Raw genomic sequence first — 21,913 nt, 5'->3', positions numbered from 1 at the left:
GGATCAGCACAAACAAGGAATCATGGTCCAAATGATTATAAGAACGTCTGATACTTAAAAAGGACAGTGCGTCCCGATTTTTTTTGCTGCTCAGCGTTTCTTATTGTGGCCAAATTTGAACTCTTCCATCTATTTCACTGTGGGAAATCCCATAATTCAAAGCTTACACATCTAACGTGCTATGTAGCTGACTCGTTAACTTTGACCTGCTAGCTGACCATCGATGTTATTTAGAAAACTGTAGTGTAGTTTGAGTTCAGCAGCAAAAAAAGAAAAGGGAAATGGCTCCTGCAAATTTATTCATTTCGATGCTATTGTTTCATTGCAGTTCCCCTGAGTGAAGACAGGTGGTGCTGTGATTCACCCACTCACTTGAGCAGCTTGGTGTTGCACATGATCAGCTCTCTCCAGTTCACAAAGATCACACTCATCTCGGCCTCGGTGAAGCGGCCCGACTCGGCCATGGGTTTGTAGAACACCTACACACACACACACACACACACACACACACACACACACACAATTAAAATCAAACAAAATGATATCACATGGCCGCATGAACTTTACGACAGATGTTTCATCCGTATCTGTTATATACTTGTGCGTGTGTGTGTGTGTGTGTGTGTGTGTGTGTGTTAGTTTACCTCAAGCACCAGCTCCAGGTCCTGTACGTACGTCTGCTCCGTCTCGATGAGTTCGTGGATGTAGCCCTGCCTCTTCCTCTCCTCACAACTCATGGAGTCTAAGCTCAAAAGATCCGCACACCCTACACACGTACACACACACACACACACACACACACACACACACACAAGCATGCAGGTACACATACAGACGAGCATGTAGACACATAGGCATGCACACACTTACAGTACAGATGAGCACGCAGACAGTAGACGTGTTAGTGTGGACGTGGGTTAAACACGGGCATACCGAATGTAAGACGCGGAGCGGGCCGATTATAATAACAGTCGTGATCAATTACATCAAAATATTCCTTTCTGAGAGGTATCCTATATAGAATATAAACATAAATATTAAACTAACCACTTAATCAGTACCGACTAATTATTTAAAACTGATAGGAAGGGAACGGAGTTAGAAGAGCGAGGCCTGGACCTCCTGTAGCAGGTATTGTGTATGAGCATGCTCACACACACACACACACACACACACATACACATACACGTACAGCGATGACATGAATAAACATCCATATGCTCAAACATCAAACATCGCTCTGAGCACAGTGTGCGCGCGTCGAAATCACAACACGCCGCAAAACCCCCGCAGTTTAAAAAACGTCTTTATTTCTCTTTCCGTTTCTCCATAGAAAAGAGCAGCAAAGCTGGAGCAGAGCTTCCGTTAGAGCACACAGAAAGCAAAAGGCCGTGGCGCTGGAGTGTAAGGGCTGGTTAGCTGCTTGCATAGGGACGGCTCAAGTGCTATAGGATAACATGCTGCTGGTGACGTCATCATATGTGTGTACGTGCGTGTGTGTGCGTGTGTGTGCTACAGTTTAACAGGAAGAAGCCAACTGACAATCCTATGATGTAAAAGGCTTAGTGAGGAAGCAGCGTATGCTGGTACAGTATAGCATGGACGCATACATACATACATATATATATACACACGTACATTCACGCTCTCTCTCTCTCTCTCGTCATATCATGTTTTATATATATATATATATATATATATATATATATATATATATATATATATATATATTCAGTACTGCTGCAAATCTTTCACTTCTATAAAAGGTTTTCAGTTTCTTGATCGTTATTTAAAGACTATAGAAAAGAACCCTGTTACTACTGTACTACTCACTTGCACATCTTTCCCTTTTTTAAAGGAACAGTTCAGCCGAAATGAAACGTACACCAAGTCCCTTTTACCCCGAAATACAGTCGACTGTGTCGGCGGGTGAAGATCGGAGCGATGGTTTAGGCTAAACGGGACACGGTGGGCGTTTCGTTCCGGCTGAGGTATTTCTTTTTTTTTCTTTTTCTTAATGGTTGGAAATGCATAACAACAACAAAAGAGAAGCAAAAACAATAAAACAGAAATGTCAAAAAATAAGGGAGGAGCCTCATCCACAAAGAGCAGGAGGTGTGGGAGGTGGAGTCTTGTCTGCTGCTCTCTGATTGGAAGAGGAGGAGGAGGAGGAAGAGGAGGAGGAGGGGCCGAGGCTAGAGTTCCTGAAATAAAGCAGAGATGAGGCGAGCGACAGGAAAAGGGAAGGAACAGAGGAGTGGATGAGTGTAGCCATGAAAGGTGATGAAGAGAAGGATGGATACCACAGTATCAGTGCTGAGAGAAGGAGGGAAAAAACTGAAACGCTGGGATAAGTTGAGTCTACGCTAAGAAGTTTGCACATCGTGTACATCGTGTGACGCGACGCTACAAGGCTGGAGAAGAATCGCTAACTTTTTTTTTTTTTTCAAGAACGCGATGTCACGCACTTACGAGTGAAAACAACCCACGCAGTCAAACGTAAACGACTGCGATTGATACAAGATGTGAAAAGTGCATGAGGTGTCGAGGAGGGATCGATTCAAAATAATAAATAATTAAAACCCTGAGTCGTTGTAATACAGCATCGCAAGCACTCGAACGTGAAATAGAGCATGTAGTTCCCATCACGACGGACTTGAGAACTCTAAATCTCGCCTGTTTCCTCACACAAGTCCGATTCATTGCTGCTTTCACATTGTGAGTCGTGGACTTTGGGAGTGAAAGTTACATTTCAGCCTGAAACAACTTCAGATCAATTATAGATGATGTTCTCCTTGACTGAACTTGCTCGGTTTCATTAAAATCCTCGTTGTTGTTTGGGCTTTTATCAAAAACATGTCGGACAGTGACACCGAATTGATTAAAAATCTGTCTCTTGTTACGGGTGACTTGCACTGAGGGCATGTGAGGGATTTGAGACAGGGTCAGCGTGATAGAGACGAGTCCTTCACCTCCAAACGGGAGGACATACCAAGTGATAGGACGCTGATTCCTTTTTTGCCGTTTTGTCTACTGACGAGTAAATTCACTCAGAATGAAGTACGTAAAGGCGCCAGGACTTACATTGCTGGCTGGGGTCGGACTCTGTAGTCATCTTGACGTAATTGGTCGGGAAGAGCCCGGCGACCCCGTCGATTTCTCCTTTCCACCAATCCGAGTCGTCCTTGTTGAGGACGTTGATCAGCTGACCTTTCTGAAAGGTCATCTCATCCCCGTTGGCTGCTTTGTAGTCATACATGGCAATGACCTGACACACTGAGGGGAAAAGAAAGAATATATTACAAAGTGCTGTTTGAAAAGGTCCAACCAAGAGCACATTGTATATACAACGATGTATCAGATACCACGATGGACTGCTGTGTATTCCCGCCTTGCTCCCGGTGTTCCCGGGATAGGCTCCAGATCCACTGTGACCCTGAATTAGGGGATAAATAGTCGACAAAAAGATGTTTGCGTGTGTGTAACGTACGTGGCTGGGGCGCAGGAGTGGTTTTACCACTGTTGGGCTCCAGCAGTCTGACGTTTGAGGAGTGAAACCAGCCCTTTTGACGCTTCTTACCCCGAGCCTACAACACACACACACAGAGCAATGACCACCAATCAGATTGATTTCCCTCTGAAATGTATGCAGGTGGTCTTCTCAACCATCCAGACACACAGACCTGCAGTTCTCCCAACCACCAGCCACAGGAGTTCTTATGGAGAACGAGGATCAGCTGCCCCGGAGTCACGTTCAGCTGCTCCGCCGTCACGGCCATACAGGACGCCGTTACCTGCGCGATCTCTGAAAAGAACGAGGCGAAACGATACGGAATAGATCAGCACCTTCTTCCATCCGAGTGCATGTTTGTTCTGGACAGGGTTTGCCAACTCACCTGGCTTTTTAACGGAAGCACCAGCTTTGGCAGACTGAAAAAGGATCCGGAAACAAACATTGAGCACATTCACAGTTCAGAGCTTTAGAAATCTAATTTAAAAAAAAAAATCATTATAAAATTCCGCATACGTCGGAGTCTTTGGGTTTGACGTAGTTGGAAGGGAAGAGTCCTGATTGGTCGCCGATGCAGCCTTTCCACCACTCCCCCTCTTTTTCCATTACCAAGACAACGTCTTCGGCTCGGAACGTCAGGTCACCGGACTCGGGACTCTCGTACGTGTAAAGAGCCACGTATTCTAACAAGCAACGGAAACCACACCATGAGGGCTCACCGTAAAGTTTTAACAAACTGTTCAAATCAGCATGAAGAAATCAGAGCTCACCTTCAAGCGGAACAGAGTCGGGCAGGTCCAGATCTTCAACACTGGAATACAAAGGCCTGGAGGAGAAGCAAAGAAGAATCCGGTAAAGACGCGGACGTACCGTCCCTGTGGAGTTTCATCATGTTCTCCCTGTGTCCACATGGGGTTCTCCAGGATCTCAAGTATCCTCCAACCTCTTGAAAACATGCTGGAAGGACTCTAAACTGCCCCTAGGTATAAATGTGTATGTGCATGGTGCCCTGTAATGGACAGGTGTCCCATCGATGGTGTCTTCCACCTCGCACCCAGTATTTCAAGGATAGTCTTCAGAGCCACTTTTCTTGTTTGACCTTCAGGATGTTCAGTAAGGCAGCAGTTGCAGATTTAGAATTTTGGACACAGACTGTGAGACACTAAGCCAAGTTCTAAAGCGGAGGAGCCCTCTGACTAACGCTCCTCAGTGGAGAATCTGGTCCGAAATGGTTAATAATGATTCTGGCAATGTCTGATTTAAAACCGACATATTACATTTATGAATCTCTGGAAGAGTGAAAGAGAGAACTTACTCTGCGTGCGTGTTGGTGTTGGTTACCAAGGAGACGTAGGTTTTGGGGAACCAGCCTTGGTTCTCCCCGAGTTCCCCGTACCACCAGTTCTCCTCCTGCTCCAGAACCGTAATGATGTCATCCTTGGAGAAGCCGAGCTGAGTGTCGGTGGTAGCCGTCCACGCGCTCAGAGCGACGGCCTACGCGCACGGTCAAGCCACGTTTGATTTACATGTACTGTGCTCGAACGTTTAACACACAAACAAACACGTTTTGCTACGTCTTAGTTCACGTACGCCTGCCTACCTGTGTGTGTTGTGTGTGCGTCGCTGCAGGAGTGTGTGTGGGCGTTGGTCCTTCTATATCCACTCGAGGGATCCTGGAGGAAGGAGATATCGCGATAAATGGCGTCTACAGTGTATCGTAAGAGCATAAAACATGTCATTTGTACAGTCATGCAAGGTATACACGGATCAGAGCTGAAATGAAACGTAGCGCTAAATTTCCGGAAGAAAATTCTAAACGAGCAGACACCTAACTGGAGCATAATTAACACTGACTTGTATTATTTTGCTAAATATGCTTTCTTGGGCCGCAGCAAAGCCCAGCAATAGCGCAAGACCTAGTAAATATTGAGTTTTACCCGGAGTAGTCAGTAGGGGGCACTGTGTTCTGTGTAGCGGCTGCTGTTGAATCGGTTCCATCGTTTGTACAGGTTTTCTCAGCGTAACTCTCAGGAAACCAGCCGCTGCTGCCTCGGAAGGTGCCATACAGCCAGCCAGGCTCCCTCACCGTGGACTCATCCACCTGAGGAGAACAGGAGCGCATGTGTGTTAATGTATTTATAAGCACACGCGTAGATGTACTATCTATCTGTGTGAGCGTGTACCTCTATCAGGCCATCTGCTTCCAGTGACAGTTCATCAGCGTTGCGGGCGGTGAAGTGATAAAGCGCTCTGTAGGTGCTCAGCGTGCTCTTCTTGCCCTGAACATCGAAACCAGTCGGTTGTACTCCTGTACCTGTCAAACACGTGAACGAGATTTAGGATGGACTGTAAACAGTCGACACAAACAGTGCATCGGGCCACGTGCACACACGCGGAGACACACACTCGCCTGTTGTGTTTGCGGCCGTACTGTTGAACAGTGCAGAGAGCTGCGACTGAAGATCAAGGGTTGCGCTGTTCACAGGATTTATCCCGCGTTCGTTAACTCCGTCACCCCCCTTCTCCTTGCTGTCCTTCTCCTCCGCGCTCCTTCTCTCATCCCTCTCTTTCTCTTCTGCTCTTCTTTTCTCCTCCCTTTCTCTGTCCTCCCTCTCCTGCTGCGCGGCCTTCTCCTGGGTCTCGCGGAGTCTGGCCTGGGCCTGGAGTTGCTGCTCCTCTCTGAGTTTGGCTTCTGTCTCCTGAGCAAGCCTCCTCTGGCGCTCGGCCTCCTCCTTCTGCAGCCGCTCCTGCTCCAGCTTGGCCTGTCTGAGCTCACACACACACAGAGGTCATCTTTTGTGTGTGTGTGTGTGTGTGTGTGTGTTAAGCAGTTGAGTGTGGATAACACAAGGTAATGCTGCACATGTAAACATGTGTGGTCTTTGATCACCTGGCCAATTCTTCATCCCTCCTCCTTTTCTCCTCTTCTTCCTGCCTCCGTCTCTGGAGCTCCTTCACTTTCTCCAACTTCACACGGTTGAGCTGCTCCAGCACGGCCTGCTGCTGCCGCTGCCTCTCTCTCAGGTCCTGTAACGTTCCCAAGAACACCTCCTAAATGCTGGCTGCAGATTTGGGTTGTAGCACGAACTCTGAACCGCCTCTCAACACCAGTCAGACTCTCCTAACCCCTCCTAACGTTTCTTACACTATACCGACATTTAATAACATCGATGTTTTAATGGTACCAGGTTCCCAGGGTCTTATCTTTCCAGTACCCTATTTTCCCAGGATTACTTACTCCCACTATTCTATCTTCCCAGGGTTCTATGTTTTCAAGGTACTATGTTCCAATGCCCTGTGTTCGCAGTACCTTATGTACCCAAGGTTCTATACTCCCAGAATCCTATGTTCCCAGGGTCCTATGTTGTCAGGGACCTGTACTCCTAATGCCGTATGTTCCCAAAGCTTTATGTTCCCAATTACATATGTGACCAGGATCCTATTCTCCCAGTCTCTATTTTCCTGGAGCCCCATGTTTTCAGGGTCCTATGTTCCCAAGAGACCAGTATATCATCAGAGCCCTATTTTCCCAGTACCCTATATTCCCAGAGCCCTAGGTTCTTCGTGCCCCATGTTCTCAGAGCCCTACGTTCCCACTACAGTATGCCATCAGAACCCTACGTTCCCAGTACACTATGTGCCCAGTACCCTACGTTCCCAGGGTCCTATACTCCCCAGTTCCTGTTTTTTCCAGAGCTGTTTATACTATGAGCCCTACATTCCCATAACCCTAAGCTCGCAGATCCATATATACCTAGAGCCCTATTTTCCCAGAATTCTTCGTTCCTAGTGTCCCGTGTTCCCATGGTGCATTAATGATGTTATGAATTGGATTAGACGATGTTTGACTGGCCAGTAAACTCGAACACACAGAGCTGCCATAAAAACTCACCACAAATGTACTATAAACCAGCGTCAGTGCTTTAGCCATTGCATTTATGATTAAGTGGGTGGAGCAAAAAATGTTCTTTGGTTGGTGAAAAAATGGAGGTACTGCTTATTTCATACGACTGGCGCATATCTGAAAATAAAAAGCCGTCTTGTTCACAGATAGACGCCAGAGGGTTAAGAGTAAAAATGCTTTTCTCACTGTGGATGTTACCTTCTCCGAATTCGGTTAGCTGATACCCAATTAACCAGTTAAAGCAATCACGTCTCAGTCATGTGACACTTCAAGGATTACAGTTCTTGTTTCACAGCAGTCTGATTTTGTACTTCATGCAAACGAGTCTCTGGTCCCAGTTTAATTAGTCTTCCGTAAATAAAGCCTCGTATTCCTTTGCATTTCGGCAGCTTGGTCTGTTCGAGTCTACTGACCTGCTGAAAGTGAACGTGAACCCACGTGAATGACATGACGACGGTATATTTGGATAATGCCACGGGTGAAATTTCCACCAATAAAAAGGTAGTGATGCAAAGAAGACAAATGCAAGATGGAGGGATGCCCAGGGACGAGTGTGACACATGAAATAAGGAGAACGGAGAGCAGAGAACCTTGATTAGAAGGAAGAGATTGGTTAGACAGCCCAGCAAAGAGAGAAGTCCCTGTAGCATACAGTCATCCATCTCCACTAACTACAGGGAGGACAACAAGGAGGGTTAGAGAGAGAGAGAGAGAGAGAGAGAAAACGAGTGTGCGTGTATGCGAAGAAAGACGGCATTAGCGAGTGAAGAAGTCATCATTAGTGTCGTTTACCATCACTGAGAATAAATCGGGAATCTGTTACTGGGTTCAGTCAGACACGTTTATGGATATTTTGAATGCGGTGTTAGCCTGCGTGTGTTTTCTTGTGCAGTCACGTTAGCATCAAGGCATGCAAATAAAGTGCTTTAGTTATCGCTCGATCTTTGGCAGAGGGAAATCATGGCACTATATCACTGTAATCGCTTCCGCTATGCTGTATTAAGCAGCCGATCACCTTTACAGTCGTTTTAAAAAGTCAGTGTGAGATGAATTGGCGTGGTGTAGCTCAGTCGGACCTGCATGTCCCGGTTGTAACGCGCCACCTCAGACAGCTTGGCCGTGGTCTCCCTCTCCAGAGCGTCTAGTTGTTCCTTCAGCTTCCGGCAGCTCAGATCCTTCTCGCACTTATTCCGCTTCACATCATTCACTCCTGCGCCTGTGAAAAGGAGAGCGAGAGAGAGAGAGAAAGGGTGGAGAGCTACATAAAATGTAGAAACTGGACATTTTATCCATCTGTTTATTCATATATCCTTCCATGCCTTTGATGCCTCCAGCTACAATCCATGCATTGTTCCAAGCATACATCTACCCAACCCTGTAACCATGCAGCTGTGCATTTCCGTTTCCATCACTTCATCTGTCGGCCCTGACGTTCATCTACCAGCGCATCCATCCCCTCACCCAGACATCTATTTCCCACCCATCAGTGCATGCATCCATCTCTGCAAACATCTACGCATATATCCATTTATCCACCGTCCATCTTTACATCCTAGCATTCATCTGTCAGTATATCCATCCATCCATCCATCCATCCATCTGTGGATTCATTTCTCATCCATATATCCATCCATCCATATACATCTACTTCTCAATTCATGCATTCATCAGTCCCTCCATCTATCTGCTCGTCCTTGCCTGGATCCATTTCTCATCCACCCATCTCTTGATGCGTCCATAGATGGATTGTCTGAAATCAAACCATCCATCCATCCATCCATCCATCCATTAAAAATAGATTTTAAAAAAAGCATATGTGTTCTCACAGATGGTGTTGGTCTGCGTGAGGTCTCTTAGTTTTTCCGTCAGTCTCTGTTTCTCTGGAGTCAGATTACTCAGCTGTCTCTGAACGTCCTGAGAAAATGAAAATAAATAAATAAATAAGCTCACATGAGTATAGTATTCACCCTCTACACAATGACAAACCACCCCGAAACATCTGTATTTAAACCTCTAAATATGCAGGTCTTTAAAAAAAAAAAAAAGAAGACGTTAATAATTTACCTTTTCAATCTGTTCGTTAGTAATGTTGTGCTGAGCGGATCCAAATGCATTTATCAGAACATATACAATAGCATTGTACACGTAAAAATCATCCCTGCTGATGGCAGACCTGATCACCTCTGCGGTATTAAATCCGGTTTTTAAATCATTTGTATGTGCGTTTTTTTTGAAATTACATGTTGGAAGTCCCACCCCCCCCAAACACATTTAAAATGCATCATGAACCTCAAACTGCAGCTGTAGCGAGTTGATGTCGGCGATGCGTCCGTCTCTCTTCTGATTGACGAGCTCTAGCTCCGCCCTCTGGACCCGTCTCTTACTCTGGGCGTCACGGAGACAGTCTGAGATTTGCTTGTGCCTGGTTCCCTGAAGATTCATCAGAGGTGTTAATTGAACAGACTTTGTTTCCATGCTGAAGTGCTACTTGGCGTGTTTTCAGGTGCTAGCGGCTAACAGGTGAACAGGTTTTAAACGTGGCTTAAACGTGACGGTGCTTTCGTTGTACTGCGTGTAATATTATGTAGAGTGTAATTCTGACCACGGCCTCCAGCTCCAGCTCCAGACTCCTCTTCCTGGCTGTCAGTCTCTCGATATCTCTCTTCTCTTTTTCACTCTGAGCCTGCAGCTCCGCCCGCTTAGTCCTCTCCCACTCCATCCGTCTCTGTCGCTCCGCCGCCTGGAAGAGAGGAAGAGCACTGTTACACCTGGATTTACAGATGCACAGTAAACCTAGCTTGTGTACCAGTGCTGTCCCTGTGAAGGGGGTGTGGCCTCTGCACCTGTCTGTCTCAGCGAAAGAGGTGTGGCCTCTGCACCTGTCTGTCTCAGCGAAAGAGGTGTGGCCTCTGCACCTGTCTGTCTCAGCGAAAGAGGTGTGGCCTCTGCACCTGTCTGTCTCAGCGAAAGAGGTGTGGCCTCTGCACCTGTCTGTCTCAGCGAAAGAGGTGTGGCCTCTGCACCTGTCTGTCTCAGCGAAAGAGGTGTGGCCTCTGTACCTGTCTGTCTCGGTGAAAGAGGTGTGGCCTCTGTACCTGTCTGTCTCGGTGAAAGAGGTGTGGCCTCTGTACCTGTCTGTCTCAGCGAAAGAGGTGTGGCCTCTGTACCTGTCTGTCTCGGTGAAAGAGGTGTGGCCTCTGCACCTGTCTGTCTCAGCGAAAGAGGTGTGGCCTCTGCACCTGTCTGTCTCAGCGAAAGAGGTGTGGCCTCTGCACCTGTCTGTCTCGGCGAAAGAGGTGTGGCCTCTGTACCTGTCTGTCTCGGTGAAAGAGGTGTGGCCTCTGTACCTGTCTGTCTCAGTGAAAGAGGTGTGGCCTCTGTACCGGTCTGTCTCGGTGAAAGAGGTGTGGCCTCTGTACCTGTCTGTCTCGGTGAAAGAGGTGTGGCCTCTGTACCTGTCTGTCTCAGTGAAAGAGGTGTGGCCTCTGCACCTGTCTCTCTCAGCGAAAGAGGTGTGGCCTCTGTACCTGTCTGTCTCGGTGAAAGAGGTGTGGCCTCTGTACCGGTCTGTCTCGGTGAAAGAGGTGTGGCCTCTGTACCGGTCTGTCTCGGTGAAAGAGGTGTGGCCTCTGTACCTGTCTGTCTCGGTGAAAGAGGTGTGGCCTCTGCACCTGTCTGTCTCAGTGAAAGAGGTGTGGCCTCTGTACCGGTCTGTCTCGGTGAAAGACTTGTGGCCTCTGTACCTGTCTGTCTCGGTGAAAGAGGTGTGGCCTCTGTACCTGTCTGTCTCAGTGAAAGAGGTGTGGCCTCTGTACTGGTCTGTCTCGGTGAAAGAGGTGTGGCCTCTGTACCGGTCTGTCTCGGTGAAAGAGGTGTGGCCTCTGTACCTGTCTGTCTCAGTGAAAGAGGTGTGGCCTCTGTACCGGTCTGTCTCGGTGAAAGACTTGTGGCCTCTGTACCTGTCTGTCTCGGTGAAAGAGGCGTGGCCTCTGTACCTGTCTGTCTCGGTGAAAGAGGCGTGGCCTCTGTACCTGTCTGTCTCGGTGAAAGAGGCGTGGCCTCTGTACCTGTCTGTCTCGGTGAAAGAGGTGTGGCCTCTGTACCTGTCTGTCTCGGTGAAAGAGGTGTGGCCTCTGTACCTGTCTGTCTCAGTGAAAGAGGCGTGGCCTCTGTACCTGTCTGTCTCAGTGAAAGAGGCGTGGCCTCACTTCCTTGCAGTCGAGACGTTGGTGTTTGTGTTGAACGCACCTCCTGTCTCTCCAGCTCCTTCAGCCTCTCCTCCTCCCTCCGTCTCTCCATCTCTCTCTGCCTCTCCATGCGTTGCTCCTCCTCTTTCTGTCTGCGCAGAGCCTCCCTCTCTCTCCGCTCCTGCTCCTCCCTCTCTCTCAGCCTCCTCCTCTCCTCCTCCCGCCGCTCCTCCTCTCTCCGTCTCTCCTCCTCACGCCGCTGCTCCTGCTGCAGGGCCTGGCGCCGCTTCTCCAGCTCCATGCTGCCTCGCTGGAAGTTCTCCCGCAGTTTATCCTCAAACGACACTGAGACGAAGGAGAACCCGCTCACGCTATTCCATTTGTCTTAATTTTTTATTTGAAAGTCCTGAGATCAGACAATTAAGGAAACACGGGGAAAACTCCTCTGTCCTGAAGATGTCGGAAAACTTAAAGTCACAGCTTTTAAGCGCTGAGACGGGAAACTTCACCATGTGTACGATTACACACATTACAAAATTCATCTTCTGACCAATCATTACCCAGAATTCAACAAGGTATTGACATATATATTTATTTTAATATTTAAAAACAAGAAAGCATGAGCATACCAAGAATGTGTGTGTGTGTGTGTGTGTGTGTGTGTGTGTGTGTGTGTGTGTGTGTCTTTGTGCATACCATTGTTCTTGCTCTTGTGTGCAGGTTCTAATTCGATGAACTCAGTGCTGATTAGAGGAATGGACCCATTTGGTAGGTCACATGACTTCCCTGTTCTACACACACACACACACACACACACACACACACACACACACACACCAACATTAGGAACATGAATATTTTTAAAGGGACCTCACACTCTATTTGACTTTATTCTATATATTTAAAATGTGCATTTTTGTGTGTGTGTGTGTGTGTGTGTGTGTGTGTGTGTGTGTTACCTGAAAGACGGTGGCAAGAGATCAGCAGGTAAGGTCAAAGGTAACGGACGGCCCGTTTTGGCCATGTCCACGAGGTGCATAGCCAAAATAAATTCTTCCGCTCGCAGCTGACCATCACGATCCACATCCGCCAGAGTCCTAATCACACACACACACACACACACACACACACACACACTCTCTCTCTGAACAGGTGTACAGGTGTAAACACATCCTGGATATGTAACATGTTGATAAGGTTTATCTGCACTCACCATATGGTGGCGAGTTGGGTCTGGGTGAGGTTAGAAGCAGTGAGAGCATTCCTGACCTGCGGACCTGAAGACACACACACACACACACACACACACACACACACACACCAACTCATATCTACACGCGTTGATCAATTATCAACTACCTATTTATAATACCTTATTTTATGTAGAACGGTAACTCTACACTCACAAAGTTACCTGAAAATGAACAGGTTAATCATAAACACACTCACAATACCCCCTACACACACACACACACACACACACACACACCTGACAGGTATCCGGACATCAGCTTGTCCAGGATGTTGAACTGCTGGCGGTATTTGAGGCGGGACGACTGAGGCACCGCCCAATCAGACGTTCCGGTTTTGGGGGAGTTGCTTGCCAGAGACGTGGTGGAGGAGGAGTTTGAGCTGGCGGCAGCCAATGGGAAATCAGAAATCACAACAACAACAACAACAACAACAAAACAGCCACAGTACATGTAAGAGACAAGCTGAGGTTATTCGAACATCATCTAACGGTAAAGCATAGAAATGTGACAGTATTTATACACGTGCAGTTTAGGCAAATCTAATCATGACTAGTAACGTCTAATAATGAAATCAGAACACAGTAGATTGAGGAGCAGGTTGTGTATGCAGATAGAAATGCGAGTGTGTGTGTGTGAGAGTCTGATTCACTACCTGCTGGAAGCCAAATCCAAGAGGGAGTGAGATTTACTCAGACCTGCAGAGAGTGAGAGAGCTACAGAAAGAGAGAGAAGGGGAGTTAATTTTATTCAGATTTAATCCCAACGTGGGTGTGGCCAAACCCAGAAGGTGTTTATTTATGAATTCTGTATATGTACAGTATATGTGTTGGTGTGTGTGTGTGTGTGTGTGTGTATTACCTGGGGCTGGCGTCAGCACCGTGGCAGTGCCGTTGGGTAAGGCTGGCATGCTGAGCGAGTCAGGAATCAGAGGCAGCAGAGGTTGCACAGCTGGCATAGAGGTCAGAGAGGTCATTGAGGTCACGGAGGAGCTGACGGGCATCGGGGTCAGCATGGGCATCGTTGGCATGATGGATAGGTTTGGCATTGAGCCCATACCTACACACACACACACACACACACACAATGTCCTTCAATCCACACACAATGTCCCCCCCATGATGTTATGAGCTCACACCATTTTTTCGTAATATCCGAGTCATAAATGCTTCACTCCATTAACACAGCTGTTAATCATCAGCACACATGAAAGTTCTTTTCCATTCGTCTACAACTTGTTTTCTGTAATGATTTCCATGTGATGTTTAGGCTGTAAAGCCGCTTCTTAATATGTAACCAGGTCTTTGACGATGAACACACCCTCCCTCTCTTCTTTAAACAGCGCTGAATCAAACTCTGAATCACAACTCCGGGAATACTCGCTGTTCGAATCATTTCAGTGAGTCATAACGCACGCGGACGCTCTTAACACACAGTTTACCGAAGCGCGCCGATGATGTCATAACAGGGGCCGGGGTCTGCTTCATGACAATTGGCAGAGACGGAGGGAGGGGCTGACCCTGGAGCTGCAGCTTAATCAGCTTCATGGCAATGGAGAACTCCAAACGATCCATCTTTCCATCCTTCCCCATGTCAGCCAACGCCCTGAGAGAGAGAGAGAGACAGACAGACAGAAAGGGACACAGAGAGATGGAGAACAGAGAGTGAGAGGGAGAGACCGAGAGATGTAAAGAGAGACAGAGACAAAGAGAGATGGAAGAGGGATGGAAAGAGAGACCGGGACATAGAGTGAGAGAAAGACAGAAAGTTGGAGAGAGAGAGAGAGAGATGGAAAGAGAGAGGAACAGAGAGAGACAGAGAGATGGAAAGAGAGACAGGGATGTTGAGAGAGAGGAACAGAGAGAGAGAGAGATATAAGTTATATGTATTATATAATATTCCTGATTTAACACAGGTCCAAAACTATAATTCTACTTCCTGTGGGAGTCATTCTACATCCTGTTTGAAGACAGAAAATTTGTATCAAACCATAAGTGACAGGAAGACAGACAGGAAGTGGTTACATTATAAATCCTTTACACAACACATACACACACTCAAACACACACTGTCTCCTGTGCCTCCAATACACAATCCACCTAGTCACACACTCCCACTGAAAGTAGTCTGTGTGTGTGTGTGTGTGTGTGTGTGTGTGTGTGAGAGAGAGAAAGAGAGAGACATTTGTCACATCAGGGTTTTTCACACTGATGAAGCCTGTGGGTTAATTCCACACTGTACACGTCATGTCTGATAGAGTTATTTATTTATAAGTAAACGTGCGTTATTCATTACACTTCCTTTCCTTCTGCAGACAACGACACGACTTCTCCTGACACCGTGAAGCCCGAGACAGGAAGTGACGTCACTGCTTCAACTAATCAGTTCATTGTCGAGCGTGCGGTGCAGACTGAACCCCAGCGCTTCGACACTGGACCGAGTGTCCTGAACTCGCCGTGCGTGAGGTGAGGAAACGTCCCCGGGCTTTGATCGCCGCACGTCTATAGTCTGTACAGAGAGCCGCAGCAGGATATAAACCGACGGGCACGGGGTGTGTTTAATAAATAATGCAGGGAGACAGGAAGTGTGTGTGCAGTGCTGGAATATATCAGTCATTTATTTTTAATATTTAAGAAATGGATCCGCCACCGCTTTGCTAGCACCGACCACGCCAGACCCGTGCCCGAGAGCGCGGTAATGACGTCCCTGTACTTCGCCACTACAATTAATAATCTGTAATCAATCTGAGTTTAATTCAAAGGGATCTTTGTACACTCTGTACATTAGGATTCGAACCCCCAACCCCGGAGTTGTGAGGCAAGCGTGCTAATCGCTAAGTCACCGAGCATCACCCTGCATATACAACCTTTATAATAATAATAATAATAATAATAATAATAATAATAGTTTTAATGAAATGCATGGAGGTGCAATGGGGAAGCGAAGCATAATTTACGGGTAGCTGCAGCACCCCCGAGGCAGCTAGTGAGAGAGAGTGTGTGTGTGTGTGTGTGTGTGTGTGTGTGTGTGTGTGTTCGAGAGAGAGAGAGAGAGATCCAACACAAGCCAACCTTTATATAAACCATCAGATGTACTCGATAAGGACTGTGTGTACTGTAGAAATGTGTGTGTGTGTGTGTGTGTGTGTGTGTGTGTGTGTGTGTGTGTGTGTGTGTGTTCTTACCAGATCTCAGCTAGTACTGAAGCAGGAAGTCCAGACTGCAGAAAGAACTTGCGTGCTTGATCTCCTACACAGACACACACACACACACACACACACACACACACACACAATTAATCAGAGAACTCATTATTAGTAATTAGCTGTAGGGATTGTGTATTTAAAAAATCTTTAGCTTCTACTTTACATCTAGTGACGCTTAACGATTATTTAAACACACACACACCCCCCACTTTTTTTTTTTTGGGGGGGGGGGGGGTTGGGAAGGGGGGGGGGGGGGTGCTTTAATGACATACATTATATCCATGGATGTTCCACAGATGTGTGGCCGTGTAAGCAATATGTAAATATGTGCTGCGTGCGCAGCGTGCCGTAGTGCTCCTGCTCAGGTTCACTCAGCACTCGGGTACAGGGTCATGCCGATTCAAATCCGAGGAACGATTCGGAGGAATTTCTCCAGCCTCGGTGTGGACGCTTTCATGTTTAATTATATGTGACAGACTTATGAGAGGTACTGCGCACTGCACTGACCTCAATTCAATTCCCAGTTCTATCAAGGCTCTGTCTGTGTCTGTGTGTCTGTGTGTGCGTGCATGTGTGCGTGTGTGCGTGTGTGCGTGTGTGTGTGTGTGCACTCACCTGACACGTATCCCAGAGTGGGATTGAGGGAGTCAAACTGTTTGTCATGCTTCCCTCTCTCTTCTGGGGTTATGGCCCAAATAGTAAACCCACCTGAGACGAACAGAATGTTAATCATTATAAATCTTGCTGTGTTTATTTGAGGTGTGTTTAACACACACACACACACACACACACACACACACACACACCTTCACATTCAGTCTCTCTCTCTACGTCAAAACTAAGAAGCAGCAAACCTCAGACACACAGTGTGTCTGTTTTTTTTGTTTGTTTTTTTTTGCACTATATTTGAGGTAAGAGTAAAATGTGGAGCGTGTATATCTCCTTTTATTCTTTAAACAATATAGAGGTGCACGTGACCAATCAGAGGTCCCAGAAGAAGAGCTGACCCAGAAGTCCACTTTCTAAAACCCTGATCACCATTCCTCAACCACCCAAAATGTTTATTTATTCACCAGAAACAGGAAAGCTTGGGTGGCACTTCCTGGTTGCTACATCTAATTCAAAACACACACACACACACACACACACACACACACAACTAATCTTAATAGCAGTTCCTGCAGTGTCCTCTCTAGAGGACTAACAAGAGCAACAACAAATCCACAGACGTTTCTCTCTCTCTCTCTCTCTCTCTCTCACTCACACACACACACACACACACACACGTAGACTAGAGATAGCACTAATCTCTGGAGTTTAAAATGTAAACTTGCTTAACCTTCCTACAGTGTGAAAAACTCTTTACACATGAAGAAGGTCAGCCTGATAAACAGACTGTATTTTTGGTTTTAAATATGCAAATGAGCTAAATCACAGATACAGCAGTCAGTGGGACGGCATAAGACAAAAACAGGCGAGTGCATGAAACACACACTCAGATGTAAGTTCAAAATGTATGAAAATGCAAGAAAAGTCTAAGAAATCTGATGTTTAGAAATCAGGGAAACACTGACGAGTAAAATCACACAGGGACTGAAGGACATAGAGGCCACGCCTCCTTCATTAGGAATGACGGGTACAGAGGCCACGCCTCCTTCACTACGACTGAGAATTAAAGAAGTCCTAATGATTCATTCTGGCTCTTTATCAGCGAGTCAAATCATTTGACTCATTTCACCAGTAAGAGTCGACACGTTCGGCTCCCGGACTATTGATAAACATTAATGACGGGGAGGAGGCGGATCCTGACTGTCATTATCTACCACAAAAGAAACGCTAAACGCTCAACGTTCACGACTCAAAGAGTCATTCCGATTCATTCCCAAACGACACATTGCTAATTCTCCCAGAGGATCCTTTCCCTCACAGGAGCATCGCCGTGCCCACAGATACACGCTCCGCTGCCATGGTGCTAGCGTTGAAGGACCTGAACCCGGATCTCTCCCAGCATGTGGGCTCTTCTTCCTTTTCTGAACTCATCCGTTCTCTCCTGTCGCATCACTTCTTTTCATTAGGAAACTAGACACCTGCTAAAGTGCCTGCTTCTTAAAATACACTTAATTACAGAGCCTGCGTTCTTTGAAGACGGCGCGGCGGATCGTTCTGGAACGGGTTCTTTACCGTCCATCCGTGATGGATGGAGAAGGTGTTTTAATTAATCACGACGGCCTCGTTTTGGATCGCGGTTCTGCTGATGTGGGGGGAAAACGTGAGCCGAGAAAGAGAGAGATGACAATGACACCTCTGTGTTAGCTTCTTTAAACACACACACACACAAAATCACACACACACACACGCGCACACACACACACACACACACACACACAGATAGTATTCTTACCATTCATGGCTGCAGGTGGGATTCAAGTGTCTTCTGTTCAGCTGGCTAGCTAACTCTCATCTGCAGAGAGAGAGAGAGAGAGAGAGAGAGAAAGAGAGAGAGAGAAAAGAAAGAGAGAGAGAGAGAGAAAAAGAGAGAGAGAGAAAGAAAGAAAAAGAGAATGAGAGAAAGAGAAAAAGAGAGAGACAGAAAGAAAGAGAAAAAGAGAGAGAGAAAAAGAAAAAGAGAGAGAGAAACAGAAAGAAAGAGAAAGAGAGAGAAAAAGAAAGAGAGAAAGAGAGAGAGAAAAGAAAGAGAGAGAAAGAGAAAAGAAAGAGAGAGAAAAGAAAGAGAGAGAAAGAGAAAAGAAAGAGAGAGAGAGAGAAAAGAAAGAGAGAGAGAGAGAGAGAAAAGAGAGAGAGAGAGAAAGAGAGAGAAAAAGAAAGAGAGAGAGAGAGAGAAAAGAAAGAGAGAGAAAGAGAAAAGAAAGAGAGAGAAACGAAAGAGAAAGAGAGAGAGAGAAAAGAGAAAAGAAAGAGAGAGAGAGAGAGAGAAAAGAAAGAGAGAGAGTGAGAAAAGAGAGAGAGAGAGAGAGAAAAGAAAGTGAGAGAAAGAGAAAAGAAAGAGAGAGAGAAAGAGAGAGAGAAAGAGAGAGAGAGATTAGTGATACTCGCATGGCTTTACACTGGGAGGAGGAATTAGCAGACAAAAATGGGAAAATTTTAACATTGGTGTGTGTGTGTGTGTGTGTGTGTGTGTGTGTAAGATGGATAAAAGTGAACAGATTGAACTGGGAATTGACTGATCTTTCAGGGATGAAGGGAAATACAGCAGAGAGAGAAGAAGGAAAATGAGACACTGTGACTGGAATGCCATTCACACTCGATACGCACAATCCTTCTTTCTCTCCCTCACTGTGTATATTTATTTATTTATTTATTTATCTATCTATCTATCTATCTATTTTCACCGGATCCTCACATGCTGTATCGATCAAGTCCTCCATCTCTGCCGTCTCTGTGCGTGTGCAGTTACACCTGACCCACTTGTGCGTATTTCTCACCACCATGCTGATGTTTTAAAAAGCGCACAGAGACAAAATGTTCTCTTTACCCCAAATGTAGTCATCACAAATACCCAGGACTTATCAAAATTCTAGTTCTGTCACACACACACACACACACACACACACACATATTTACACAAAGTCTTGCCACTGTATCACTGTATACAGTACGTTGACCTTGCTATTCCTACCAAGCACCGAGTTAGGATCTTGGATGGTCCCTGTCTCGTCCTGTAATCGTGTCCATTTACTGAACAATGCCTCAAAGGCATGCATCATCTTACAAACTCCACGTGGAGTAATAAAGTAAAGGAACGACCTTTAAGATGGTGTCAGATTCCTTAAATGTGTAGATCACTGACGCCAGTCATCATTTATGCAAACTGATTTGTTCTGATTGGCGTCTAGACGCTAGTCTTCGAAATGGCACACGATGCGGATAATCCGCAAGTCCTTGTTGTAAAGCCTGTCCACTTGGCGGCCATCTTGGAGATACGTCAAGGTGGACCAGGCTCCTACTTGCTTTTGAAACGTGAGAGACCTATAAACTACTTTAAAAAACTGAGTGACTGACTCTGTAACCGCAAGGTGACACCAAGCTCCTTTACGGCGGTATCTGTAATGAAATAGCGGTGAAAAAACATGAAACGTTTGATCCGTCGTGTTTCTCATCGTGCTCTTCTTTTATTTCTAATCGGAACGAATTTGAGTCTGCAGTTCTGGCGTTCAGGATGCAGCCCCTTCTGTTCCTCCGCAGTGCTGATTGTGAGTTCAGCTCGAAGCACTGTGAGGAACAGGAAATGGCACCATTCACAGTTTCCTGTTTAGAAAACCAAGGCTGAGGAAGTCCAAGAGGCTTTGATCAGAGAAGACTGCACTAGGTTCCCTGTCTCAAGCTGAGGACTGAACTTCGCTGTAACGCTCTGAAGGGCGAGGTTAGGGATTAAAAAGTAGTAAATCGAGCCACATCCCGGTTTCTCGTGCTATAAATTTCCTTTGTACACACATTGTCTGTGCTCACTGAAGGGAACGTAAGTACCTCAAGATTCAAATGTAAATACAGTACAATACAACTCATGAGGTTTTTTAGGATATATATGAGCCTCCTGTGCGTCTTCTTTTCTTCTTCAGTAAACAACATCACTGATTATAAATGCACAGAATTAACCCCCAACCTCAAGTGTAGTTTATCAGCCAAGCATATTTGGTGTCTGTAGGAAAGGAAGCCACCAGATTAACCGCCAGCACACACTCGTGTGGTTTCAGTCAGCTTTACGGAGGTGTTCCGTGTCTTAAACAGACTTGCTGAAGTGATTTCTGACTCGGGGGTGATGTCTGACACACGGTTACTGTAAACATGGACAAAAGGGCAAAGTCACAGAGCTTTAAACAGTTGTAGGTCACCTTCCTTTCTCATATTATCTTCATTCTCACACAGTTAGTTAGGACGACTTGTATAGCGAACGTAGTTTAGATTATAATATAGATCACGTTTCGGTTCATTTTAATTAGACTGCTATTTTATAAATGGCTGGATAGATGGATGGTAAATAACGATGGCTGATATAGGGGGATGGATGGATGGATGATGGTAAAGAGTGATGGATGGAAGGAGGGATGGATGATAGTAATGGGTGATGGATAGTAAAGAGCAGTGGGTAGATGGATGGATGGATAGATGGACAGATAGATAGTGAAGAGCGATGGATGGATGGATGGTAAGGAGCGATGGATGATAAAGAGGGATGGATGGTAATGAGCTATGGATGGATGGTAAAGAGTGATGGATAGATAATAAGGAGCGATGGATGAATAGATGGATGGATGGATGGTAAAGAGCGATGGATAGATGGAAGGATGGATAGATGGATGGGTAAAAAGCGATGGATTTATGGATGGGTAAAGAGGGATGGATGGATGGGTAAAGAGGGATGGATGGATGGATGGGTAAAGAGGGATGGATGGATGGATGGATGGATGGGTAAAGAGTGATGGATGGATGGATGGGTAAAGAGGGATGGATGGATGGATGGGTAAAGAGGGATGGATGGATGGATGGATGGGTAAAGAGGGATGGATGGATGGATGGATGGGTAAAGAGGGATGGATGGATGGATGGATGGGTAAAGAGGGATGGATGGATGGATGGATGGGTAAAGAGCGATGGATGGATGGATGGATGGATGGGTAAAGAGCGATGGATGGATGGATGGGTAAAGAGCGATGGATGGATGGATGGGTAAAGAGGGATGGATGGATGGATGGATGGATGGGTAAAGAGCGATGGATGGATGGATGGATGGATGGGTAAAGAGGGATGGATGGATGGATGGATGGGTAAAGAGCGATGGATGGATGGATGGATGGATGGGTAAAGAGCGATGGATGGATGGATGGATGGATGGGTAAA

General features: G+C 46.3%; 1 protein-coding gene across 3 annotated transcripts in view; it reads right to left on the bottom strand.

The window, feature by feature from the left end:
• Window positions 1-21,913, bottom strand: part of itsn2a (intersectin 2a) — a 34,989-nt gene that overhangs the window by 4,336 nt on the left and 8,740 nt on the right. For 2 of the 3 annotated variants that reach the window (XM_053677199.1, XM_053677195.1), the window contains exons 2-30: window positions 18,459-18,518; window positions 16,673-16,765; window positions 16,037-16,100; window positions 14,294-14,457; window positions 13,714-13,911; window positions 13,508-13,568; window positions 13,092-13,234; window positions 12,816-12,879; window positions 12,562-12,699; window positions 12,299-12,393; window positions 11,664-11,947; window positions 10,018-10,155; window positions 9,705-9,845; window positions 9,242-9,329; window positions 8,492-8,631; window positions 6,402-6,538; window positions 5,922-6,277; window positions 5,695-5,825; window positions 5,449-5,612; window positions 5,112-5,184; window positions 4,827-5,005; window positions 4,282-4,337; window positions 4,028-4,194; window positions 3,897-3,930; window positions 3,684-3,805; window positions 3,491-3,587; window positions 3,085-3,276; window positions 645-766; window positions 373-479 (exon numbers count right to left, since the gene is read on the bottom strand). In XM_053677199.1, coding sequence (XP_053533174.1) covers window positions 373-479; window positions 645-766; window positions 3,085-3,276; window positions 3,491-3,587; window positions 3,684-3,805; window positions 3,897-3,930; window positions 4,028-4,194; window positions 4,282-4,337; window positions 4,827-5,005; window positions 5,112-5,184; window positions 5,449-5,612; window positions 5,695-5,825; window positions 5,922-6,277; window positions 6,402-6,538; window positions 8,492-8,631; window positions 9,242-9,329; window positions 9,705-9,845; window positions 10,018-10,155; window positions 11,664-11,947; window positions 12,299-12,393; window positions 12,562-12,699; window positions 12,816-12,879; window positions 13,092-13,234; window positions 13,508-13,568; window positions 13,714-13,911; window positions 14,294-14,457; window positions 16,037-16,100; window positions 16,673-16,765; window positions 18,459-18,465 — 3,755 coding nt within the window. In that variant the 5' untranslated portion in view covers window positions 18,466-18,518. The remainder of the gene's footprint in view (window positions 1-372; window positions 480-644; window positions 767-3,084; window positions 3,277-3,490; window positions 3,588-3,683; window positions 3,806-3,896; window positions 3,931-4,027; window positions 4,195-4,281; window positions 4,338-4,826; window positions 5,006-5,111; window positions 5,185-5,448; window positions 5,613-5,694; window positions 5,826-5,921; window positions 6,278-6,401; window positions 6,539-8,491; window positions 8,632-9,241; window positions 9,330-9,704; window positions 9,846-10,017; window positions 10,156-11,663; window positions 11,948-12,298; window positions 12,394-12,561; window positions 12,700-12,815; window positions 12,880-13,091; window positions 13,235-13,507; window positions 13,569-13,713; window positions 13,912-14,293; window positions 14,458-16,036; window positions 16,101-16,672; window positions 16,766-18,458; window positions 18,519-21,913) is intronic. The other variant, XM_053677201.1, reaches the window with a different exon arrangement.

The sequence above is a fragment of the Ictalurus punctatus genome, chromosome 2 (assembly GCF_001660625.3).
Source record: "Ictalurus punctatus breed USDA103 chromosome 2, Coco_2.0, whole genome shotgun sequence".
In the NCBI taxonomy this organism is placed as follows: domain Eukaryota; kingdom Metazoa; phylum Chordata; class Actinopteri; order Siluriformes; family Ictaluridae; genus Ictalurus; species Ictalurus punctatus.
The sequence above is the reverse complement of the archived record's forward strand: the minus strand, read 5'-3'. Positions and strand labels throughout refer to the sequence as shown.